Source organism: Schistocerca piceifrons, chromosome 1 (genome assembly GCF_021461385.2).
Source record: "Schistocerca piceifrons isolate TAMUIC-IGC-003096 chromosome 1, iqSchPice1.1, whole genome shotgun sequence".
Taxonomy (NCBI): Eukaryota; Metazoa; Arthropoda; class Insecta; order Orthoptera; family Acrididae; genus Schistocerca; species Schistocerca piceifrons.
The window spans coordinates 438,611,641-438,635,818 of record NC_060138.1 but is presented as its reverse complement, the minus strand read 5'-3'; the positions used below and the strand labels follow the sequence as shown (position 1 = coordinate 438,635,818).

The 24,178-nt window shown below is 41.9% G+C and overlaps 1 protein-coding gene across 1 annotated transcript in view; it reads right to left on the bottom strand.

Moving 5' to 3' along the window:
• The window catches only part of LOC124733746, a 194,415-nt gene that overhangs the window by 91,680 nt on the left and 78,557 nt on the right, over positions 1 to 24,178 (bottom strand). The window contains exons 2-3 of the mRNA XM_047248528.1: positions 13,682 to 13,818; positions 4,848 to 5,048 (exon numbers count right to left, since the gene is read on the bottom strand). Coding sequence (XP_047104484.1) covers positions 4,848 to 5,048; positions 13,682 to 13,818 — 338 coding nt within the window. The remainder of the gene's footprint in view (positions 1 to 4,847; positions 5,049 to 13,681; positions 13,819 to 24,178) is intronic.

The window sequence follows — 24,178 nt, the reverse complement described above, 5'->3', positions numbered from 1 at the left end:
TGACATGTCAATCATACATGCTTTTATCTCTGTTTATGAACGTACTTTCATCATGTTTGGAACATTGTCCCGCTACACTTTATTAACTAATGTTTGGCTGGAAGGGATATCGGATTTTAGAGAGTAAATTAATATGGAGTATGTCGTTCTTCTTTTCAAACATTCACATACCCATTTCTTCTTTCCTTATTGTCTTTTGTAGTAATTAAAGTAGGCACAAATGCAGCGATCAAGAAGAAATGATTAGCGTACATTCGCATTCGCTTTACAGCATTCCTTTCTTGTTGCTCCCATGGCGATGGACTGTTTCTATCGCAATCAGTAAGCGCGAAAGGAAGCTACCGTACAGATAGAGGGATCTATATTTACACTTGGCAGAACTAATTACATACTGACATAATCGTCGGATTTGCTTTCGTTTCCCAAAAGATAAAAATATTTCGATTTCGGAAAAGAAGCTCTGTATTTCGCCAAGATGTACTGGTTGTATCGAGTAAGATGTGGAGACAGCGGTTTGAAAGCGGACAGAAGAAGTACGAGGAAGGGCGTCCCTTACCTGAGGGATCGCTACCTGGCGAAGGGGCAAGTGTGGCAAACGTCCGGCGTGGCAAATGTCCGGCATTCGACCGTCACTAGGTCTCAACCGTACTTGCTAAGTTTCCGTAATAACGAGTGTAACCCCAAGAGTAAGGTCTCCTATCTTTTTATAAGTATCTAGACCTGTTTATTTCTACAATGGTTTACATCAGTTTACAGCATGAACTTTTAGCTATTTTTCGACATAACCACCATTTCTGTCGATGCATTTTTCTAAATGCTGTGGCAGTTTTTGTATGCCCATGTCATACCACCTCGCCGCCATGCTGTTCCGAAAGTTATGAACCTCTTCTTTCACCTCGTCGTCGGAACTGAATCGCTTTCCGGCCAAATGTTCTTTTAACCTAGGGAACAGGTGATAGTCACTGGGCGCCAAGTCAGGACTGTAGGGTGGGTTGGTGATTATGTTCCACTGAAACCGTTGCAGGAGAGCAACGGTTTGCCGAGCGATGTGTGGGCGAGCGTTGTCATGGAGAATGTGTACGCCCTTGTTCGACATTCCTCTTCTCCCGTTCTGAATTGCCCGTTTGAGTTTCTTCAGAGCCTCACAGTACCTGTCAGCGTTAATTGTGGTCCCAGCGATTCAGCTCCGACGATGAGGGGAAAGAAGAGGTTCATAACTTTCTGAACAGCATGGCGACGAGCTGGTATGACATGGGCATACAAAAACTGCCACAGCGTCTACAAAAATGCATCGACAGAAATGGTGATGACGTCAAACAGTTGCTAAAAGTTCAAGCTGTAAACTGATGTAAACGATTGTAGAAATAAACAGGTCTATGTACTTATAAAAAAATAGGAGACCTTACTTTTGGGATTACCCTCGTATTAAACATATTCTGCCATTGCAGAGTGTATCGATTGTCAGCCTGTGTGCCTAACGATGAAGACTTCATGCTCCAAATTCGATAGCAGTTAATAAGCAACATTATTTGCTACCATTTGAAGTGTTATTAAATAAACTGAATAAATACACTACTGTTTCTGAGAATTGCAACAACCGGAAGGAGTGATCCGAATCAATCCAAAATCGTAGAATTTGTGGAGCACTGGAACCATGACAAGTGGTTAATATTTCAGAGAGATAGCGTGCACGTAGGTGTGATTAATATTTCAGAGAGATAGCATGCACGTATGTCCAACATGTGTGGCCGGGCAGGTTACCGTTACGCTACGCTCACTCGGCGCAAAGCCTGCAAATGAAGTGTAAACGTGGAAGCAAGTGCTGGTATCCGTCATCGACCTGAAAGAGTCTAGCATCACCATGCGAATTTGAATGAGGCATAACGATAGGTTCAAATAGTTCAAATGGCTCTCAGCACTATGGGACTTAACATCGGAGGTCATCAGTTCCCTAGAACTTAGAACTACTTAAACCTAACTAACCTAAGGCCATCACACGCATCCATGCCCGAGGCAGGATTCGAACCTTTGACCGTATCAGCAGCGCGCTTCTGGACTGAAGCGCCTAGAACCGCTCGGCCACAGCGGCCGGCTGAAACAGGTGTCTTCTGTGGGTCATACCGGGCATATTTCTACGACAGTGGTAAGTTTGTGGAACCAGTGGACAGAAGAGGGTCACACCAGCAATGAGTGGATACTGGACTACAAAATCTGACAGCGGTGGGACATTATCTCCATTATGTCCACATGACCCTAACCAAGAGAGGTGCTTCGACCACAGTCTTATCTTGACGTCTGAGCACTGTAAAGGATGTGGACATGTTAATGTGTGTAGTTGCGATTAAGGCTGTATGTTCCACCATTTCCGGCGTTGGAAAACGAAATGGCGGGAAATGTTTCGCTCTGTTATTTCTGACTACCATAATACTATTATCACTGATTATTGGCTTTCAGTGTGAAAAAAATATTGTTAGTGAAAGTGTGAAGATCCTTTACCATCTACATAAATTTCTCATTAAAGTATTGTGATTTAGTTCACGCTACCAGATTCAAAAATGGTACTATTGAATGAATGGTGTAGCAAATGTGCTGACGTAAGCTGTCTCCAGCACACCAGTCGGCAAAGATGAAGCGCGAAGATCGATAAGTAGGCGCAGGATCAAGCGCGCCTATCAAGAGAGGTGCCAAAGACACACACTTAAGTATCACGTCACCAAAGCCCTCTCGACAACAAGTATTTAGTCCGCCGCCAATAACAAGAGGACCTCAGGAACTCACAATCCAGTTTGGCTTCTGTCGGTCCACTCGCGGAGCGGGTAAAGTTCACTGTGGGCTATGACAGTACGTAGCGACTTATTAATAGCAGGACTACCGATATTATCTGCAAGGAGACTATTACTGATGGGGTTGTACCACAACACATGGACTCTATTCAAGTTAAGATTCTAGGTCATGTAAATGAGGAACCGTATTAATCCACATGTGCATTTGTGTCGTAGAAAGAGGATACTGACCACCACCCATAACAACATCCTCTCCCTCGCTTCCTTGCGATACAAGACTCTACAGCAATGCTTCATGCAGCATGGTAAAAATGATAAAGTGAGCCATGTTTGCAAACCTTTTAGTTAGTTTCACTGGAGGGCTCTACGAATAACAACGAGAATTATTCTACATTACAAGCTAGGAAATCGGCAAACGATAAAGGATGTAAGAAAGTTCCGGCACTTACTGAAGCAGGTCTTTCTTGTCTGCTCTCTGTCACGAATGTCGAGTACAAGCTGGGAGAAAATTGTCAGTTACAAGCCTACGACAATCTTATAATGCCGATAATCCAAAGATACACAACTGCATTGGTTTTGGGACTGCAGTCTAATTAAATTTTTTAAATGACTGCATGTTCGCCAACAACTGTAGCGTTTATTACAATTTCCACACTCCAGTTTCGGCTTTTTAGCCATTTTCAAATGATTAGATTGGTGAACTTAGAGCAGTTGTCAACTTTGGTAACGTGTAGCTCACATCCTTTTTACTAATCTGGATATTAAATGTGTTTCAGCAGCTTAATAACTTGAAAATGACTCATAAGTCGAAGTCACAATTGTGAAAAAATATAATAAACAGTGGAATGGTCGACGAATGTGTTGCCTTTAAGAAACCTAAGTACAAATTAGTGCTAAACTTTGTGGGTAGGTTATTCAGGAAACTTTTATGCATAAGTTTATTTGTCAATCGAGCATTAGACGGGGGTACGAGGGCAGTGGTAGAGTTTTAATTATGACGTCCAAAAAATAGTTAATTATCGTATTTACGTACCCTGCGGTGATTAATTTTCGACAGTAGCAGGAAATGTTGGATCTGTGTCAGGCCATTCCACGCGTACACACAAAAAAAAAAAAAAAAAAAATGTGGATTGGTCTGACGCAGATGGAACATTTCCTGCTACTATTGCCACTCCTTATGTTGTTGTTGTGATCTTCAGTCCTGAGACTGGTTTGATGCAGCTCTCCAAGCTACTATATCCTGTGCAAGCTTCTTCATCTCCCCATACCTACTGCAACCTACATCCTTCTGAATCTGCTTAGTGTATTCATCTCTTGGTCTCCCTCTACGATTTTTACCCTCCACGCTGCCCTCAAATACTAAATTGGTGATCCCTTGATGCCTCAGAACATGTCCTACCAACCGATCCCTTCTTCTTGTCAAGTTCTGCCACAAACTCCTCTTCTCCCCAATTCTATTCAATACCTCCTCATTAGTTATGTGATCTGCCCATCTAATCTTCAGCATTCTTCTGTAGCACCACATTTGGAAAGCTTCTTTTCTCTTCTTGTCCAAACTATTTATCGACCATGTTTCACTTCCATACATGGCTACACTCCTAGTAGGTAGCTGAATACTTCCAAAACGATGAAATGCTAAGCGCAGATTTTGAATACACAAAGTAATCCATAAATCTAGGGGTTCTGAATGTCGGACTTCAGATTCTGACATACCGATCCACCTCTCTCCAGTTGTTGCACATGCGTGATTTTACTGAAATGGGATAGAGTCCAGCCTTGCTGGAAATCCAAACTGGCACAGTTATCTAGCAAAACGTCTTGTAAACAATGTAGTAGCATATGTTCATTCATTTCGTGCATCGTGTAAGTCAGTAACGTTTTTTTTAATGGCACACGGCTTAGCTCCAGTAGAACAACTGTTCCAAGTTGGCCTCTCCAATATAAAGTTTCAACGATGCTGTTATCTCGTTTGACAACCTACAGGGAGGCACCGAGGTTTGTAGAGGCTTCAAGCTGCAGTAGATGGCGTAGCTATGTTTACAACGACCGTTGCACGTTACTCACCTGCTCCGAGAGCCTGTACAGCTGCAGGGTGAGGTTGATGGAGGGCGTCTCGCTGTAGTAGACGGTGTAGCCCCAGGCGCTGCCGCACCACTGCCCGCCCGTCGAGGGCCGGCCCGCCTCCCGGATGCTCATGTGGCCGTCCGGGCAGCCGTCGCTCGTGAACGACACGAACTTGCCCACCGTGAACGTGTCGAACGTCAGCTGAAAGCCACGCAACTCTGTTTTAGCCTGCCTACTGTGTGGCAACTGCATATGCAGCTCGAATTCAAAGATACAATTTCGTATCTCAATCTAAAGACATTCAGGATAATTCTGACCAGCAAGTTTTAGGGAACTAATGGGTTTCCAGACAACTGGTTTTAATCATACATAACTAGAATGCAAAACTTATGGTAAGTAACCAGACGGCATTGGATGGAGAGAAAATTTTAGGGAGTAGGAATGAACTGCAGGAATACCACGCTGCGCAGTTTTGGGTTCACTCATATTCCTTATACACGTGAGTGAACTAGTTTTCCGCTTATTGGACCATCTTCAAGAAACAACTGGCTGAAGTCTGAAAAGGACACTAGTTCTTGGGTTACTAAACACTGTAGGCAAAGATACAATCCACGTGCATCGCGTGTTGCGCATCGAACTTGTTCCTTAACATTGAAATTACACTTTACACAATGGATAATATTGCGCAGAATGAAGAATTAAAGTGGAAAATAGTACAGGTTTAATGGTTATAATGCTCAAGTTTGTGAGGTCTCGACATTAGCAGGGGGACTGTTAGACTGAGCACTTTACATTTACATTGCCAACAAACATGTTTTTTGACATTGTACATTAGATTTAGGTAATGGATAATATCATACATAAAAATTAAAGTATACGGTCTTACAATATTACAGGTTACACGGTTGTGATGCCAGAATTTTGTGAGATTGTCCCACTGAATGAAAGCTATCTAACTGAGAACTAGTGAATTATGATGTTCAACAAACAAGTTTTACATTGCAAATTAATTTTTTTGCAATGTGTAAAATGGTTGAAACACACAATACTGCAGTATTACAAGTTATACTCTTGATAAGCAAATAAGTAATAGGAAATTCTATTGTGTTTTAATATTACACAGCAGTACGTGTCATTGTTACGGTCTGTAAGTATGTGGATGGTTGACTGCTTCATGTGAAGCTTAACCTTAGCATTAACAATGGGAGGTGGGGGGCGGGGGGGCGGCTTTATAGGCTCACCGACTCAATATTTATATGTTGTAAGTACTTTGATATAACAACTTGAAATCAAAGCTAATTTATCGTTATTGAATTTACAGTTGAGTGATTATATAATTTGTTAATCGAAATTCATTTAGTTGATTTTATTCTCCATGGTCCTCAGAACCCGCTCTTCTCCCGTCAGTAATGCCAAAGGGAGATTTGATGTTGTTAAGACTTTGGTTTTAAAGAATTAAAACGCAACGAACTTTTGCATTGTTGTCTTGAAACATACTAATATGAAGTCGACAGTTTTATTTTCATTGTTTCTGGTGCTGTTGAACAAGTAACATGAATAGACAACGTTTATGTGATAGTTCTATTGCAAAAGAGCTTGAAGAATTCCTGAACGAAGCACATTTAAATGAAAGGTAATTGGATGATGATATGGAAGAAATTGGAACTGATTCCCCGTCTGAGAATGAAGATGGTTCAGCTCAACCTACTAGATGGTACTGATACCAACTGTGATAAATTCATTGCAAAAAAGGTACGCAAATATATTAAGGAGTCATTTAGAGGATATTGGCGGTCTGTACAAAATATAGTGCGGGAAAGGACGAGGCTAAGACAGCATGGAAAAACTGAGCCTCCGAAATAGGCTACAGAGCTCATTTTTACATCTCATGAATCTAATAAAACTCAACTCAAATGAAGAGGCTTCTCGACCAGGTATTCAGCACACCATTGAAGATTAGTTTCTTTTGTTACACAGCGCTCTTGTTAATCATGGGTTCAGATCATGTCAATAAGATACATGTCCAAGATTTATGGTCTATGCTTCAGGACTGACAAGTTTACTATAGATCAACGACTCGAACCCGAACTGACTCAAGTAATGAGGTTTGACGATAAGAATACAAGAGAAATTCATAGTCAGACTGACAAGTTTGCTCCAGAGAGGGACATTTTTGATAGCTTGAATTCTTAATTTCCATTGTACTTCATTCTTGGACCAAACACCACACTGAATGGAATGTTGTCTTTGTTCCGTGGTCACTGCCCATTCAAGGTATTTCTAAAAGAAAAACCTGGAAAATACGGCATTCTAATTAGAATGCAGTTTGATTCTGGAACTAGATATGTGATCAGCATGGGTGTGTACAAACAAAAGTCTTAACATGCGCTGTATTTACATGGAACAATGAATATTGTAAAGAGACTAATAAAACCCATTGAGAAATCAAGCCGCAGTGTCAGTACTATACTTCAGTGGAGCTTGCTGAGACTCCATGCGATGATTTTCTCCTCACATCTGCTGGCAATCTGTAGTCGAATAGAAGACACTTACCGGAAGAGCTAAAGACTACAACTGGCCGCAGTGTATGCTCATCCATCTCTCCATATATTGACCCTCAGATATGGAGGCCAACAGTTACTCTCGCATTACATCTAGTCCATGAGAAACCAAAGCAGCTGCTGTTGATGGTTTTGGCTTATCACTCAGAAGGGGTGATTAGGGGAAGACAAAAAAAGTTAACATAACTTTTTTTTTTGTAATTCTGGAAAAGGTACCGTGGACACTATAGACCAGATAGCACGACTCTGCAGCACGAAGAGAAGAACAAGAAGATGGTCTGTTCGTCTTCCACACACTCATTGACATAGCAGCAATAAACACACGTTCAGTTTCCCTTCTCAAATATTCAAACTGGAAAAAAAACTGCGTAGTTGGAGGAGAGATTTTCTCTGTACTCAGAGCTTGGACTAATAAGGCGTCATGTACATAAATAGACCCAAATATTTTTCGGGCTTCAGAAGCCAATAATAATGACAATGGAAAGCACCACACAACGAAAGCTTAGCTGCAGTGTGGAATCCTCATCATCAACAGTAGGGCCAGGAACATGTGGACTGTGCCACCTATGCTGCCAGGAAGCTGCATCTTAAAAGATCAGGTGTAACAAGGTGGGAAAATCAACTGTTGCCTGCTCCCAGTGCTGCAAACATGACTGAAAAACGCAGAAAGAAGAAATGTTGTGTGAAAAAAGTATTTCAGAATGAGGCAGTAAATTCTTTTTGCTTCATGTAGAGGACAGAAACTAATAGTTGTTTTTTTTGTGAGAGGACGTAATTATGAAAGTTACAGGATGAAATTATAAAAATGAATTTTATGATTTGTTGATTATGTTCCTATTTTAATTAATTGTTTTACTATCCAGTATACAAAACCACTGTCTAAGCAGTTCTAAATTTTCTCAGTAGTATCAGATGTAGATAAAGTCGCATTCTGACAATTCAAATGACCACTTTCTGTATGGACCTCTGAGCCCCCCCCCCCCCCCCCAGATGGTATTACATGCAACAAAAGTTAACTTGGTAATGACAGGGTCAAAAGTGGAGATAAGCTCAACTGTAAACTGATAGTTTTTAGAATTAGTTGGGGATTTTGAACTAACTGTTCGTTTACCTCAAATGCTTCTAACAGGCTTAGTTTCCTCCCTTTGTTGGCTGTACGTAGCAAACGCCCCACCTGGTTCTAAATGATCAGTTACGGAGGACACATCCTCGTATTCAAGCTTCACATGACGCAGTCAACCAGCCACATACCCACGAACTGTCACAGTGACACACATACTGCCACACAAAATCAAAACACAACAGAATTTCCTATTTCTTATTTACTTACCCACTAACATCAACAATATAACTTGTAATACTGTAATACTGTGTATTTCAACTATATACTGTGTTCAATACTGCCCATTGCATAAAATTTTGTTTACCTAGCAAAACACGTTTGTTGGGCAACATAAGTTACTAGTGCTCAGTTCGACAGATCTCAACCAGTGTCACGACCTCAAAAACTATGGCATCATACCTTCTATTCTGTAATACTGTAAGACTGTGTATTTTTATGTATAATGTTGTCCATTACCGAAAGTTTAATTTACAGTGTAAAAACATGTTTGTTGCAGCTAAATAATAATAATGGCGTGTGACGAGGGCATCCCGTCGGGTAGTCCGCTCGCTTGGTGCAAGTCTTTCGATCTGACACCACTTCGGCGACTTGCGCGTCGATGGGGATGAAATGATGATGATTAGAACAACACAACACCCAGTCGCTAAGCGGAGAAAATCTCCGACCCAGCCGGGAATCGAACCCGGGCCCTTAGGATTGACAGTCCGTCGCGCTGACCACTCAGCTACCGGAGGCGGACTTTGTTGCAGATAATAAATGAAGAGTGATAAAGTTAACAGACTCTCAGCTAATGTCAAGACCCCACAAACTTGAGCTTTATAAACGTTTAACATTCAATATTGTGTAGTATAACTATTCATTCTGCTTAATATTATCCATTGTGTAAAGCGTAATTTCAACGCTAAGAAGCAAGTTTGACGCACAACACTCTGTGCATGTCGATTGTATCTTCGCTTATAATCTTTGATAACCCAAGAACTAGTGTCCCTCTCAGGCACTAGTCGGTTGTTTCCTGAAGATGGCGCAGTAAGTCGAAAACTAGTTTGTAATAAACAAAAATCAGTCGTAAACACTGTCCTTCATTACTTAGAAAGAAAGTATGGATAACACAATTCGATAAGAATACTTATGTCCGTACCTACAGGGCTAGGCAATCCATTATTAATGCAAACGCTGTCAGTGGCACAGAAGGGATTTCAACATGCATAAAAAAAATTTTTATCATTCACCCAATAACATAAAGTGTTTGACAGGTAGCCAGGTAAGTATTAAGTCTAACCTAAAATTATTTCTTCTGGATACTTGCTTCTATTCCATAGGTGAAATTTTGTAAAAATATTGGTATCCCAAGTAAGAAAAATCACTTAGTTCCCAAACATAGTTATACGAGTAAGGCTGAAAAATAAGATAATTAAAGTTAAAATTAATCACATATACATATCTTGTTCAGTGATTCGTTACGCATCATAGTAATTACAGATGTTCAAATGATTTATGGAACATGTAATTAACTAGCTAACTGATTAACAATTATCCAATTGGTGGAAGGAGTTGTTAAGAGAGTCATGTGGTGTCGCTTGTAAAAGGACGGTATGTTTGTGCAGGCACAGAGATTTGTATTTCTGCGAAAACTTCCTTAATACTGTGAAACAGTTTGCTTATTTTATGTGGAAAAATACAGAAGACAGGAACTTATGGGAACTTCTTCGAAATGACAAACAGCAAAGAAGAAAACGAAGCGAACCTACAACCAGCTGCGTTTCAGATTCTATTATTTTTTGCCTTGTGGGCATGACTAGTCCCGATTTCAAGCAAAACTAGAAATATCTGTAGCGCTGATATGTTATTGGAAATGTAATCTCTTGTGAAAGAGCGTGTCACAAGTTAGAGACGATCGTAATACCGCTGTGTCTCTTATTCGTGAAGCAGTCTTCCAAACTATGCTTCAGTCGTATCCATTACGCGTATTCCTTTGACAACATTGCGAATCCGCGCTCGACACTTCGTAGATACAGTCAAAATGAGTTGTGGTATAAGTGCGTCCTACCTGGCCATCAGAAACTGAAAACGTTCAGTGGCGTTGTCATGGCAGTACATATGCCGTAGGAAACTGTGTCGTTTTGGTTGTAACCAGTGTGCAACTCTCTTGGAGAGACATATTTGAGTGGTCTTCGCATTACAATGTGCGTATCTGTCAAAAATGAACTTGTGATGGACATATGTAGTACGTTTATCGTCATACACGGTTCTCCTAAAACAAATAGACCAGTTTAAAATGGCCTTGAGATGGACGTCGATCGCGGAATGGAGACCACTGTGAAAATAAAAAATATTTTATTTGCTACAGTTAGCTGCACCTTCCAGTTACTTCACCACATAGTCGACGTTTCAACTTAGACATTTGTCATAGCGTTGTGCCAGCTTTCCAATACTCTTTCCATAGAAGGCCGCCGCTTGCGCTTTTCGCTTACTCCACGCTAGTCTACAACTCGTTGAGTGAGCCAAAATGTTGTCTTCAAAGCCAGCGGTTCATGTGAGCAGATATGAAACTCAGGAGTAACCAGTTACGTGCTTTATTGTGGACCAACAAACACTTCCCATCGAAATCGCTGATCAGCATCTTCATTGCCCCTGCAGAGTGCGGTCGAGAATTATTGTCATGCAGACGAAAACATATGACAGCTGTGTTATGTGGGATGTTTGACATCAGGCGAAATCTCTGATCAGGCCCTCATACTTAGCGAAAGACACTATTTCCTAGGCATTTTTATGCGATCATTGTGCACTCAGAACTGAAAAGAGCAACGTGGTCCGATCGACGGGCATACTAGAGACAATACCCAACACATCTGTGCAAAGCTTCATCGGATTTTCATAGTGGTCTCCATTTCGAGACCGATCGGAGCTTACTTTCCGAATATTCCTCGTGCATGCCAAGAACTGTGCCGTTATGCAGTGGTACAATCGTTTCACTGAAACTCTACATTTTGATTGTGATGATGAATAGGGTAAGAACGTTCGACAGTACAGCAACACTAAATTTTGGGAAATACGACTCTGTTAACGTTTGTTGTTTATAACCAATGCGTAATACACTCCTGGAAATGGGAAAAAGAACACATTGACACCGGTGTGTCAGACCCACCATACTTGCTCCGGACACTGCGAGAGGGCTGTACAAGCAATGATCACACGCACGGCACAGCGGACACACCAGGAACCGCGGTGTTGGCCGTCGAATGGCGCTAGCTGCGCAGCATTTGTGCACCGCCGCCGTCAGTGTCAGCCAGTTTGCCGTGGCATACGGAGCTCCATCGCAGTCTTTAAGACTGGTAGCATGACGCGACAGCGTGGACGTGAACCGTATGTGCAGTTGACGGACTTTGAGCGAGGGCGTATAGTGGGCATGTGGGAGGCCGGGTGGACGTACCGCCGAATTGCTCAACACGTGGGGCGTGAGGTCTCCACAGTACATCGATGTTGTCGCCAGTGGTCGGCGGAAGGTGCACGTGCCCGTCGACCTGGGACCGGACCGCAGCGACGCACGGATGCACGCCAAGACCGTAGGATCCTACGCAGTGCCGTAGGGGACCGCACCGCCACTTCCCAGCAAATTAGGGACACTGTTGCTCCTGGGGTATCGGCGAGGACCATTCGCAACCGTCTCCATGAAGCTGGGCTACGGTCCCGCACACCGTTAGGCCGTCTTCCGCTCACGCCCCACATCGTGCAGTCCGCCTCCAGTGGTGTCGCGACAGGCGTGAATGGAGGGACGAATGGAGACGTGTCGTCTTCAGCGATGAGAGTCGCTTCTGCCTTGGTGCCAATGATGGTCGTATGCGTGTTTGGCGCCGTGCAGGTGAGCGCCACAATCAGGACTGCATACGACCGAGGCACACAGGGCCAACACCCGGCATCATGGTGTGGGGAGCGATCTCCTACACTGGCAGTACACCACTGGTGATCGTCGAGGGGACACTGAATAGTGCACGGTACATCCAAACCGTCATCGAACCCATCGTTCTACCATTCCTAGACCGGCAAGGGAACTTGCTGTTCCAACAGGACAATGCACGTCCGCATGTATCCCGTGCCACCCAACGTGCTCTAGAAGGTGTAAGTCAACTACCCTGGCCAGCAAGATCTCCGGATCTGTTCCCCATTGAGCATGTTTGGGACTGGATGAAGCGTCGTCTCACGCGGTCTGCACGTCCAGCACGAACGCTGGTCCAACTGAGGCGCCAGGTGGAAATGGCATGGCAAGCCGTTCCACAGGACTACATCCAGCATCTCTACGATCGTCTCCATGGGAGAATAGCAGCCTGCATTTGCTGCGAAAGGTGGATGTACACTGTACTAGTGCCGACATTGTGCATGCTCTGTTGCCTGTGTCTATGTGCCTGTGGTTCTGTCAGTGTGATCATGTGATGTATCTGACCCCAGGAATGTGTCAATAAAGTTACCCCTTCCTGGGACAATGAATTCACGGTGTTCTTATTTCAATTTCCAGGAGTGTATTTTGGGGAATTAATATCACATATACTGCTGGTCATAACTATCTGTTGCAGAGTAGTTTTTCCTCAACAACTTGTGCTTTTATTGCCTTTGGATTCGATAATCTTGAATCATAGATTGTACACAAGTAAAAAGTTCTACTGACAAGTAACGTTGATGGGTAATAAAGCAGACACATTCCCATTCTGTGTTAGGTGCCATAGTTAGTGTTCTTCCCTTGTGACTAAAAATAAAAACTTTTCATTTTCACCTGTTTGTTAGGCAGATTTCCTCGACAGTCTGTTTAAAATGCAAGTAAAATACAAACACTTAAAAATCTTTAGGTTTTTTGTTCACTACAAGTTTCGGAGAATTTGCTACACCGTGAAGCAGAAGTTCACCTGAGCTAAACACCCGAACTACCACCTGAGAAAAGCCTTCGAGCCGCGTCGTAAATAAAAAAAACTGATTTGAGTGATATGCATATTTTTTTAAAATGAAGCCTGCAGAATCTGCTTTGTTGCAATCTCAAATTTTCGTGAGCTGTTTGAGTTAAACAGTGAAGAAATTGCAAACAAAATAAATTTATTTATTCTTATATATTGATAAGGGTTCTTATTGTTTCAGTGTGTTAGAGGAGTACTGGGCCGTCTCACCTGCACGATGTCCCCGTAGTCTCCGCCGGCGGCCGTGAAGTTGAGGTGGCAGAGGAACGGCAGGCGGTCCTCCCGCGGCCGCCGCACTTCCAGCTCGTACGTGCGGCCGACGTCGCCGTAGTACGTCCTGTTGCACGCTGCAAAAAACAAACATAGTACCGTAAACGCGACCCCCGTCAGCGTAGTACGTCATGTTGATGTTGAAATAACCAGACATTGTGCTTTATTGCCCGGCAGACTTGCACAGAGAAGCAGCACCATTGTTTGTACGTCCGAGAATGACGTGACCATTTAGAACAAGAAGAGAAGCAGTAAGTATACTATATCTCACCTTTGTTGGTCACGATGCTTGCTTGCTACTATCCGTAAAACTATCTTCCCTGATGATGTAATTATGTTCCCCAGCTATTTCCGTTCCTCAGCTATTCCCGTCGATTCGTCATCATCTGTTTCAGCATCCAACGAGAATTTTGTTTTCAGCTTCCTCGTCTGTCAAAGTATTTCTCCTCCAGTAGGCAGCACACATTTTTTTTTTTTTGGTGCGATATATGGCTTTTCTACTGTTTTAATGGTACACATTCAAAAGTAGCTTGTCCTGTTGTTTTTTATTATGTTGTGTCGTGGTCTCTACTATCGTTGAGTCGCTCCGCTGTTATGTTGTCACTCTTTACCAAGAGTGCCACGGTTCACTTCGCTCTGATGTGTGGCCTAGATTAACGACTAGTCAAATGTAGACTTCTGCATCTACTGCACAAATAAATTGGTCAATGTGTTATCAGTATTATTTATTATAACTCATAAATTACCGTGGCATGAACTCTGGTATACAAGTATTCAACACTTTCGAAAGGTGCACGACCAATTAACACTTCCCACAGTAAATATTCTCCAGCGACTAATGCCGTACCTGTGTTGCAGCAGTATGGCTGTGGTGGTCCTAATAACAAGTCTGTTCACTAGTATGGCATATTCCAGTTTAGCGTCTCTCAATAGTCCAAGGCACTTGCTGGCAACTTTGCAATTCGATTCGGAGTAGAATTGCAACTGTCTGTGCTGGCCTCAGGCCACAGGTTATAGAATCACATGATTGGCTGCTGCTGTCACAAATAGAGAGCTACTTGTCCGTTGGCTCTCCTGGTCACGAGATGTCACCGTAGTCTCTTGGTGGATTCGTTGTTGGTGTGGCAAAGTAGTCCATTCGATATAGGCGACGTCTGTGAACAGCCGCCAAGGCATGATTTGCCCCGCATCTCACCTGCAGGGCATGCAACCGGAAAAACAAAGGTGCTTGAAGGGACGTTTGCCTGCAGGGGAAAAGGCAGCTGGGATGAGAGACATGCCATTCCTCCCCTTTTTGGTGCCACAGCTTAGACAAGGGCTGCACGATACCTAGAGTTAATTACGACACGTAGTTGTGCCGGAGACTGTATATTTTAAAAGCATCAGCCGTTATTTTTTTCAGCTTGTAGAGCGAGGTGCTTGACGTATTACAACCATGGACCATAGTTATACTCTGAAAGATTCTAGGCCAGCTCTATAGGATTTAGGACTATATCATTTGATGGCTGTAAGTGGGAACTATTTTTCAACAAAATTTAACCATCAGAGTAAATAGGAGACGAGTGGTGCTCTTTCATGCAAGAAATTCTGATTCATCTATCTGTACATATTATAAAAAGTTCTGTACATTTCTTTACGATGTTCTTGTCATATACGAGAAACAAAAAGAAACACATGTAACTGCCCGCACGCACAACAATGAAACATTTACTTGTATCACTGTTTCACAATACTCCTCCCATACTTCAGCATGACAAAATTTATTCATAGTGTAGTGTGTAAAAATCAGTGTTTCGTCTTAATTGCCTGCTAGCCGCTTTAATTCTCATACTACACTTTTTCCTAAAAATCTAACGTAGTATGATCTTTTTGCAAGTATGTACTCTCATGCGAATACAAAGACTCGTTTATTTTGCAGCTTTTAAAACAAAATAGTTTTTATAAGAGCTGCTTTGTTAGACTCTGAGTCACGTCCTGTGTGACAAGAGCTGTAAAGTTTTTTTGAATATTGCACTTCCTTGTACTGTTCGTGATATTGCAGGAATTGCCGCCTAGTAGCAGACTTATCTGTATTGTCAGTGGGATACTCGTTGAGTGTATTTCAATCCCCTAGCTTTTGAGCAGACACATTAATCCCACTTCACTCGGAATAGCCTACCTACTTCCGTGATTTGCACACTATCGGCTTACTTAAGTTTAGCTTGTCAGCATTTTTCTTGGACATTCAATTACCTCTGGGTTGGGGTTTATCACTCCTTTCTCTTCCTCATAACTGTTGTGATCTTCATTACGGAGACTGGTTTGATGCAGTTGTCCATGCTAATATATATCTGCAGCCTGCATCCTTCTCAATCTACTTGCTGTATTCATCTATTGGTCTTCCTCTGTTACTTTTGCGCTGTACACTTCTCTTCAGTACTAAATTAGTTCACAAATATCGAATATTCACAAATTTCTGTTTCTCAGAAATGGCTTTTTTTTACCAATGACAGTCTACATTTTACACTCTCCCTACTTCGACGACCATGTTATTTTGCTGCCCAAATAACGGAATTCATCTGAACTTCACTTGCCTCGTTTATTAATTCCCCTACCATTATTTGATTTAATATGACTGCATTCTATTTTCCTTGTTTCGCTTTTGTTGATGTCCGTCTTATGTACTCCTTTCAAGACAATTCCGGTTAAATGCTCTTCCAACTCCTTTGTTGTCTCTGACAAAATTGCAATGCCATCGGCAAACCTCAAAGACTTCATTCCATCTCGCTGAACTACAGATTGAATAACATTGATGACAGGCTACAACCCTGTCTGACTTCTTTCTCATATACTGCTTTCCTATGATGCTCCTTGACTCTTATAACAGTCGTCTGGTTTCTGTACATATTGCAAATAGTCTACCTGTACGTACTGTGAATAGTCTTTCAATCCATGCATTTTACGACTGCTACCTTCTGAATCTCAAGGAGTGTCCTCCAGTAAACATTGTCAAAAGCGTTCTGTAAGTCTACAAATGCTACACAGGTAGGTTTTCCTTTCCCTAACCTATCTTCTTAGGTTAGCCGTAGGGTCGGTATTGCCTCGTGTGTTCTCTGTAATCCAAACTCATCTTCCTCGAGGCTGGCTTCTACCAGTTTTTTCATTGTTCAGTAAGAAATTCGTATTAGTATTTTGCAACCATGACTTATTAAACTGATAGTTCGGAAATATTAAAAACTGATCGTACATGCTTTCCTTGAAATTAAAATTATTGTGTTGTGTTTGCGGTATGAGAGTATTTCGTATGTCTGTTCCATCTTGCATTTCAGATGGAAGTGTTTTGTCATGACTGTCCCAAGGCTATCAGTAGTTTTGACGCAATGTCGTATACTCTCGGGGCATTGATTCTACTTAGGTCTCCCAGTAATCTGTCAAATTTTTCTCTCAGTATCGTATCGCCAACCTCATCTTCGTCTACGCCCTCTTCCATTGCTATAATATTGCCTACCAGTTTATCTCTCTGGCGTATATCCTCTATTCAGCCCTTCCACGTTTGTCTTTTCCGTTCTTTACTTAGAACTGGTTTTCCATCTCAGCTCCTGATATTCATACAATTGCTCCTCTTTTCTCCAAAAGTCTCTTTATTTTTGCTGTAGGTGGTATCTATCTTTCCCCTAGTGAAATATACTTCTAAATCCTTACATTTGATCTCCCGTCATTCCTGCTTAGCCATTTTGCATTTCCTATCAGTCTCATTTTCAGATGTTTCTATTTCCCTTCGCCTGCTTCATTTGCTACATTTTTATACATTCTCCTGTGTTATTCTAGGATTTCTACTAGGCTATGTCTTTTAACATATTTAATCATCTGTTGCATTTACCGTTAAATCTCTCAAAGTACCCATCCGTCTTGCCTAATGCTCCCTGTGAATCTATCAACAAACTTTGATTCTCTCAACTTATCCACGTTCCGTCTCCTTAATTTCCTACATTTTCCCTATTTCTTTAGTTTTAATCTACAGTCCACAACAAATAAATTATGGTCAGATTCAATATCTGCCCCTCGAAATGTATCACAATTTAAAATGTGGTTCCGGAATCTCTATCTTGCCATTATATAACCAATCTGAAGCCTTCCGGTGTCTCCAGGTGTGTGCCATGTATTCAACCTTCTTCCATGGTTCTTACACCAAGTGTCAGCGATGATTAAATTATGTTCTGTGCGGAATTCTACTGGGTGACTTACTTTTTCATTCGCTTTCCTGCAGTCCGTATTCACCTATTACTTTTCCTTGTCTTCCTTTTTATACTACAGAATTGCAGTCCCGCATCACAATTAAAATTTAGCCACCCTTAACTGTCTGAATAACTTCTTTTATCTCATCATACATTTCTTCAGTCACTTCCTCATCCGGAGAGCTAGTTGGCATATAGCCTTGTACTACCGTGGTGGGTGTAGGCTTCGTATCTGTCTGGGCCACGATAATGCGCTCACTATGCTATTATTCCCCCCCATGAACCATGGACCTTGCCGTTGGTGGGGAGGCTTGCGTTCCTCAGCGATAGAGATAGCCGTACCGTAGGTGCAACCACAACGGAGGGGTATCTGTTGAGAGGCCAGACAAACGTGTGGTTCCTGATGAGGGGCAGCAGCCTTTTCAGTAGTTGCAAGGGCAACAGTCTGGATGATTGACTGATCTGGCCTTGTAACAATAACCAAAACGGCCTTGCTGTGCTGGTACTGCGAACGGCTGAAAGCAAGGGGAAACTACAGCCGTAATTTTTCCCGAGGGCATGCAGCTTTACTGTATGATTACATGATGATGGCGTCCTCTTGGGTAAAATATTCCGGAGGTAAAATAGTCCCCCATTCGGATCTCCGGGCGGGGACTACTCAAGAGGATGTCGTTATCAGGAGAAAGAAAACTGGCGTTTTACGGATCGGAGCGTGGAATGTCAGATCCCTTAATCGGGCAGGTAGGTTAGAAAATTTAAAAAGGGAAATGGATAGGTTGAAGTTAGATATAGTGGGAATTAGTGAAGTTCGGTGGCAGGAGGCACAAGACTTCTGGTCAGGTGACTACAGGGTTATAAACACAAAATCAAATAGGGGTAATGCAGGAATAGGTTTAATAATGAATAGGAAAATAGGAATGCGGGTAAGCTACTACAAACAGCATAGTGAACGCATTATTGTGGCCAAGATAGATACGAAGCTCACGCCTACTACAGTAGTACAAGTTTATATGCCAACTAGCTCTGCAGATGACGAAGAAATTGAAGAAATGTGTGATGAAATAAAAGAAATTATTCAGATTGTGAAGGGAGACGAAAATTTAATAGTCATGGGTGACTGGAATTCGAGTGTAGGAAAAGGGAGAGGAAGCCGCCTGGTCGAATTTTGCACAGAGCACAACATAATCATAACTAACACTTGGTTTAAGAATCATGAAAGAAGGTTGTATACATGGAAGAACCCTGGAGATACTAAAAGGTATCAGATATATTATATAATGGTAAGACAGAGATTTAGGAACCAGGTTTTAAATTGTAAGACATTTCCAGGGGCAGATGTGGACTCTGACCACAATCTATTGGTTACGACCTGTAGACTAAAACTGAAGAAACTGCAAAAAGGTGGGAATTTAAGGAGATGGGACCTGGATAAACTAAAAGAACCAGAGGTTGTACAGAGATTCAGGGAGAGCATAAGGGAGCAATTGACAGGAATGGGGGAAATAAATACAGTAGAAGAAGAATGGGTAGCTTTGAGGGATGAAGTAGTAAGGCAGCAGAGGATCAAGTAGGTAAAAAGACGAGGGCTAGTAGAAATCCTTGGGTAACAGAAGAAATATTGAATTTAATTGATGAAAGGAGAAAATATAAAAATGCCGTAAGTGAAACAGGCAAAAAGGAATACAAACGTCTCAAAAATGAGATCGACAGGAAGTGCAAAATGGCTAAGCAGGGATGGCTAGAGGACAAATGTAAGGATGTAGAGGCCTATCTCACTAGGGGTAAGATAGATACCGCCTACAGGAAAATTAAAGAGACCTTTGGAGATAAGAGAACGACTTGTATGAATATCAAGAGCTCAGATGGAAACCCAGTTCTAAGCAAAGAAGGGAAAGCAGAAAGGTGGAAGGAGTATATAGAGGGTCTATACAAGGGCGATGTACTTGAGGACAATATTATGGAAATGGAAGAGGATGTAGATGAAGATGAAATGGGTGATATGATACTGCGTGAAGAGTTTGACAGAGCACTGAAAGACCTGAGTCGAAACAAGGCCCCCGGAGTAGACAATATTCCATTGGAACTACTGACGGCCGTGGGAGAGCCAGTCCTGACAAAACTCTACCATCTGGTGAGCAAGATGTATGAAACAGGCGAAATACCCTCAGACTTCAAGAAGAATATAATAATTCCAATCGCAAAGAAGCAGGTGTTGACAGATGTGAAAATTACCGAACTATCAGCTTAATAAGTCACAGCAGCAAAATACTAACACGAATTCTTTACAGACGAATGGAAAAACTAGTAGAAGCCAACCTCGGGGAAGATCAGTTTGGATTCCGTAGAAACACTGGAACACGTGAGGCAATACTGACCTTACGACTTATTCTAGAAGAAAGATTAAGGAAAGGCAAACCTACGTTTCTAGCATTTGTAGACTTGGAGAAAGCTTTTGACAATGTTGACTGGAATACTCTCTTTCAAATTCTAAAGGCGGCAGGGGTAAAATACAGGGAGCGAAAGGCTATTTACAATTTGTACAGAAACCAGATGGCAGTTATAAGAGTCGAGGGACATGAAAGGGAAGCAGTGGTTGGGAAGGGAGTAAAACAGGGTTGTAGCCTCTCCCTGATGTTGTTCAATCTGTATATTGAGCAAGCAGTAAAGGAAACAAAAGAAAAATTCGGAGTAGGTATTAAAATTCATGGAGAAGAAATAAAAAATTTGAGGTTCGCCGATGACATTGTAATTCTGTCAGAGACAGCAAAGGACTTGGAAGAGCAGTTGAATGGAATGGACAGTGTCTTGAAAGGAGGATATAAGATGAACATCAACAAAAGCAAAACAAGGATAATGGAATGTAGTCTAAGTCGGGTGATGCTGAGGGAATTAGATTAGGAAATGAGGCACTTAAAGTAGTAAAGGAGTTTTGCTATTTGGGGAGCAAAATAACTGATGATGGTCGAAGTAGAGAGGATATAAAATGTAGGCTGGCAATGGCAAGGAAAGCGCTTCTGAAGAAGAGAAATTTGTTAACATCCAGTATTGATTTAAGTGTCAGGAAGTCATTTCTGAAAGTATTCGTATGGAGTGTAGCCATGTATGGAAGTGAAACATGAACGATAAATAGTTTGGACAAGAAGAGAATAGAAGCTTTCGAAATGTGGTGCTACAGAAGAATGCTGAAGATTAGATGGGTAGATCACATAACTAATGAGGAAGTATTGAATAGGATTGAGGAGAAGAGAAGTTTGACCAGAAGAAGGGATCGGTTGGTAGGACATGTTCTGAGGCATCAAGGGATCACCAATTTAGTATTGGAGGGCAGCGTGGAGGGTAAAAATCGTAGAGGGAGACCAAGAGATGAATACACTAAGCAGATTCAGAAGGATGTAGGTTGCAGTAGGTACTGGGAGATGAAAAAGCTTGAACAGGATAGAGTAGCATGGAGAGCTGCAGCAAACCAGTCTCAGGTCTGAAGACCACAACAACATGCTATTATTGTAGTTTACCCGCATTCGCATTTTCTTACTCAATACTAAACCTTCTCCTGCAGTAACCCTATTTGATTTTGTATTTATAACCCTGTATTTACTTGACCAGGTGTCCTGCTCCTCCTGCCAATGAACTTCATTAATTCCCACAATATCTAACTTCAACCTATACAACTATCTCGATACTCTGACGGATTTAAGTCGAGTGAAGGGACAAGATTTGCACACTTCTGTCCTACTATGGAACAAGCTTGCCCCCGAAACGAGCAGTTGTACTGTTGAAGTTGAAAGAGAGAGACGCTCAGATTGAATTACACAATATCATTCATATTCTGATAATAACAAGTTCTCACTGCGCCCTAGAGAAACTAGAACATCTATTTTGGAATTTGCAAGTAAACTATTGGCACTTCAGCGTACGGCACCTAATCTGCCAGCATATCAGACAACGCAAAGGTATGCACCTTATCTTTGTCAAAGGACACTCTGGAATCGGATGCATAGAAATTGTTGACCAGTTGACAACATGCAGCGTCATGCAAAGAGTACTTATACATGTAGGTCTACCTCATATAGACTTTGTAACCACTACAACTAATCTGATGATTGGTCCCAGTTCTGGGAAACCACTCAGTAGACGACAGCAAAAACGGATTCAATAATTCATTCCAAAAAAGAACACGCTATTCAAAATTAAAACTTCCATAACGACATACAAGCTAAATCATAAGATTACATGGGAGTAATCTTGCACATCTCTAGAGAATAGAAGTTTTATGCTCTCGATATTTCGAAGATCAACTCTCTCTAAATCATCTTATTCCTGGTTCTTCCCGCTACGACGGTCAGCAGGCCAAAATTTACAAATCTATGTCAAACTGGGAATTCCCTATCCACAGGTGCAACAAAACTTGCCTGACAGCCAAAAATCTAAGTCTACATCGCAATATACATTCAAGAGTAAACTTCCCTCCCCAAATCCCAAGATGTGAAGACACCGTGCCACAGCGACGCCAGAATTTGATTCATGCCATAGATGTACACCAGAAAATGCTAGAAGAAGATGAAACGGTATGCAGTCATTTAGCTATTTCAAAACGGTTCAAATGGCTCTGAGCACTATGGGACTCAACTTCTGAGGACATCAGTCCCCTATAACTTAGAACTACTTAAACCTAACTAACCTAAGGACATCACACACATCCATGCCCGAGGCACGATTCGAACCTGCGACCGTAGCGGTCGCGCGGTTCCGGACTGAAGCGCCTAGAACCGCTAGGCCACTCCAGCCGGCTAGCTATATCATATTTGGTTATTTCTGTCCAGCGTTAGTCTCTTCCTGATATTAGATTGAAATGATGAAGCCTGTGGAATATTAATAGCCCCAACATAAGAATAATTTGTTTTTTGTGTTTATATATATTGTAGTGGTAATAAGTAACTAATAAAAAGTGATATGTATCGAAATCCCCTATGAATATAAGGAACTTTATGTAATAGTGATATATTAAACGACGGTGTAACTGACTAAATATTTGGGCAGCTAAGGCCCAAATAAATACATCTAAAAAACATGCTGCCTGCACGAGCATATAAGTCCCATTGTGTTACATTAACCAAACTTACTATCGTAAATGCTGCCCAAGTAACTCTAATACCACTTCCTATTGCACGCTGCAACAACCACACGCTCTCAGCAGCTGCTGACTCTCTCTGTCTCTGTCTCTCTCTCTCTCTCTCTCTCTCTCTCTCCATCGCTGTGCCAAATGAATCACGTAAATGGCCGTAAAGCAGCACTAGGATGGCACCCTACTCTCTGTAGCGGTGGCTTACGCTGCGGATGTAGCCACGTGTTCCTCGTGACAGGCAATCTGTTTTACAGCCGTAGACAGACGGTTTAACTACACCACCCGCATAACAATTTATTGTCCACATCCACAGCTGTAAACTACCAATAGCGGGAATGGTAACTGTGTGAAGGGATTCTTCCGTCTGTTGATTTTTGGCCGGTGGAGTTTTGCAACATTAGTATTGTTGTTGTTGTTGTGGTCTTCAGTCCTGAGACTGGTTTGATGCAGCTCTCCATGCTACTCTATCCTGTGCAAGCTTTTCCATCTCCCAGTACCTACTGCAACCTACATCCTTCTGAATCTGCTTGGTCTCCCTCTACGATTTTTACCCTCCACGCTGCCCTCCAATACTATATTGGTGATCCCTTGATGCCTCAGAACATGTCCTACCAACCGATCCCTTCTTCTGGTCAAGTTGTGCCACAAACTTCTCTTCTCTTCAATCCTATTCAATACTTCCTCATTAGTTATGTGATCTACCCATCTAATCTTCAGCATTCTTCTGTAGCACCACATTTCGAAAGCTTCTATTCTCTTCTTGTCCAAACTATTTATCGTTCATGTTTCACTTCCATACATGGCTACACTCCATACGAATACTTTCAGAAATGACTTCCTGACACTTAAATCAATACTGGATGTTAACAAATTTCTCTTCTTCAGAAACGCTTTCCTTGCCATTGCCAGCCTACATTTTATATCCTCTCTACTTTGACCATCATCAGTTATTTTGCTCCCCAAATAGCAAAACTCCTTTACTACTTTAAGTGCCTCATTTCCTAATCTAATTCCCTCAGCATCACCCGCCTTAATTAGACTACATTCCATTATCCTTGTTTTGCTTTTGTTGATGTTCATCTTATATCCTCCTTTCAAGAC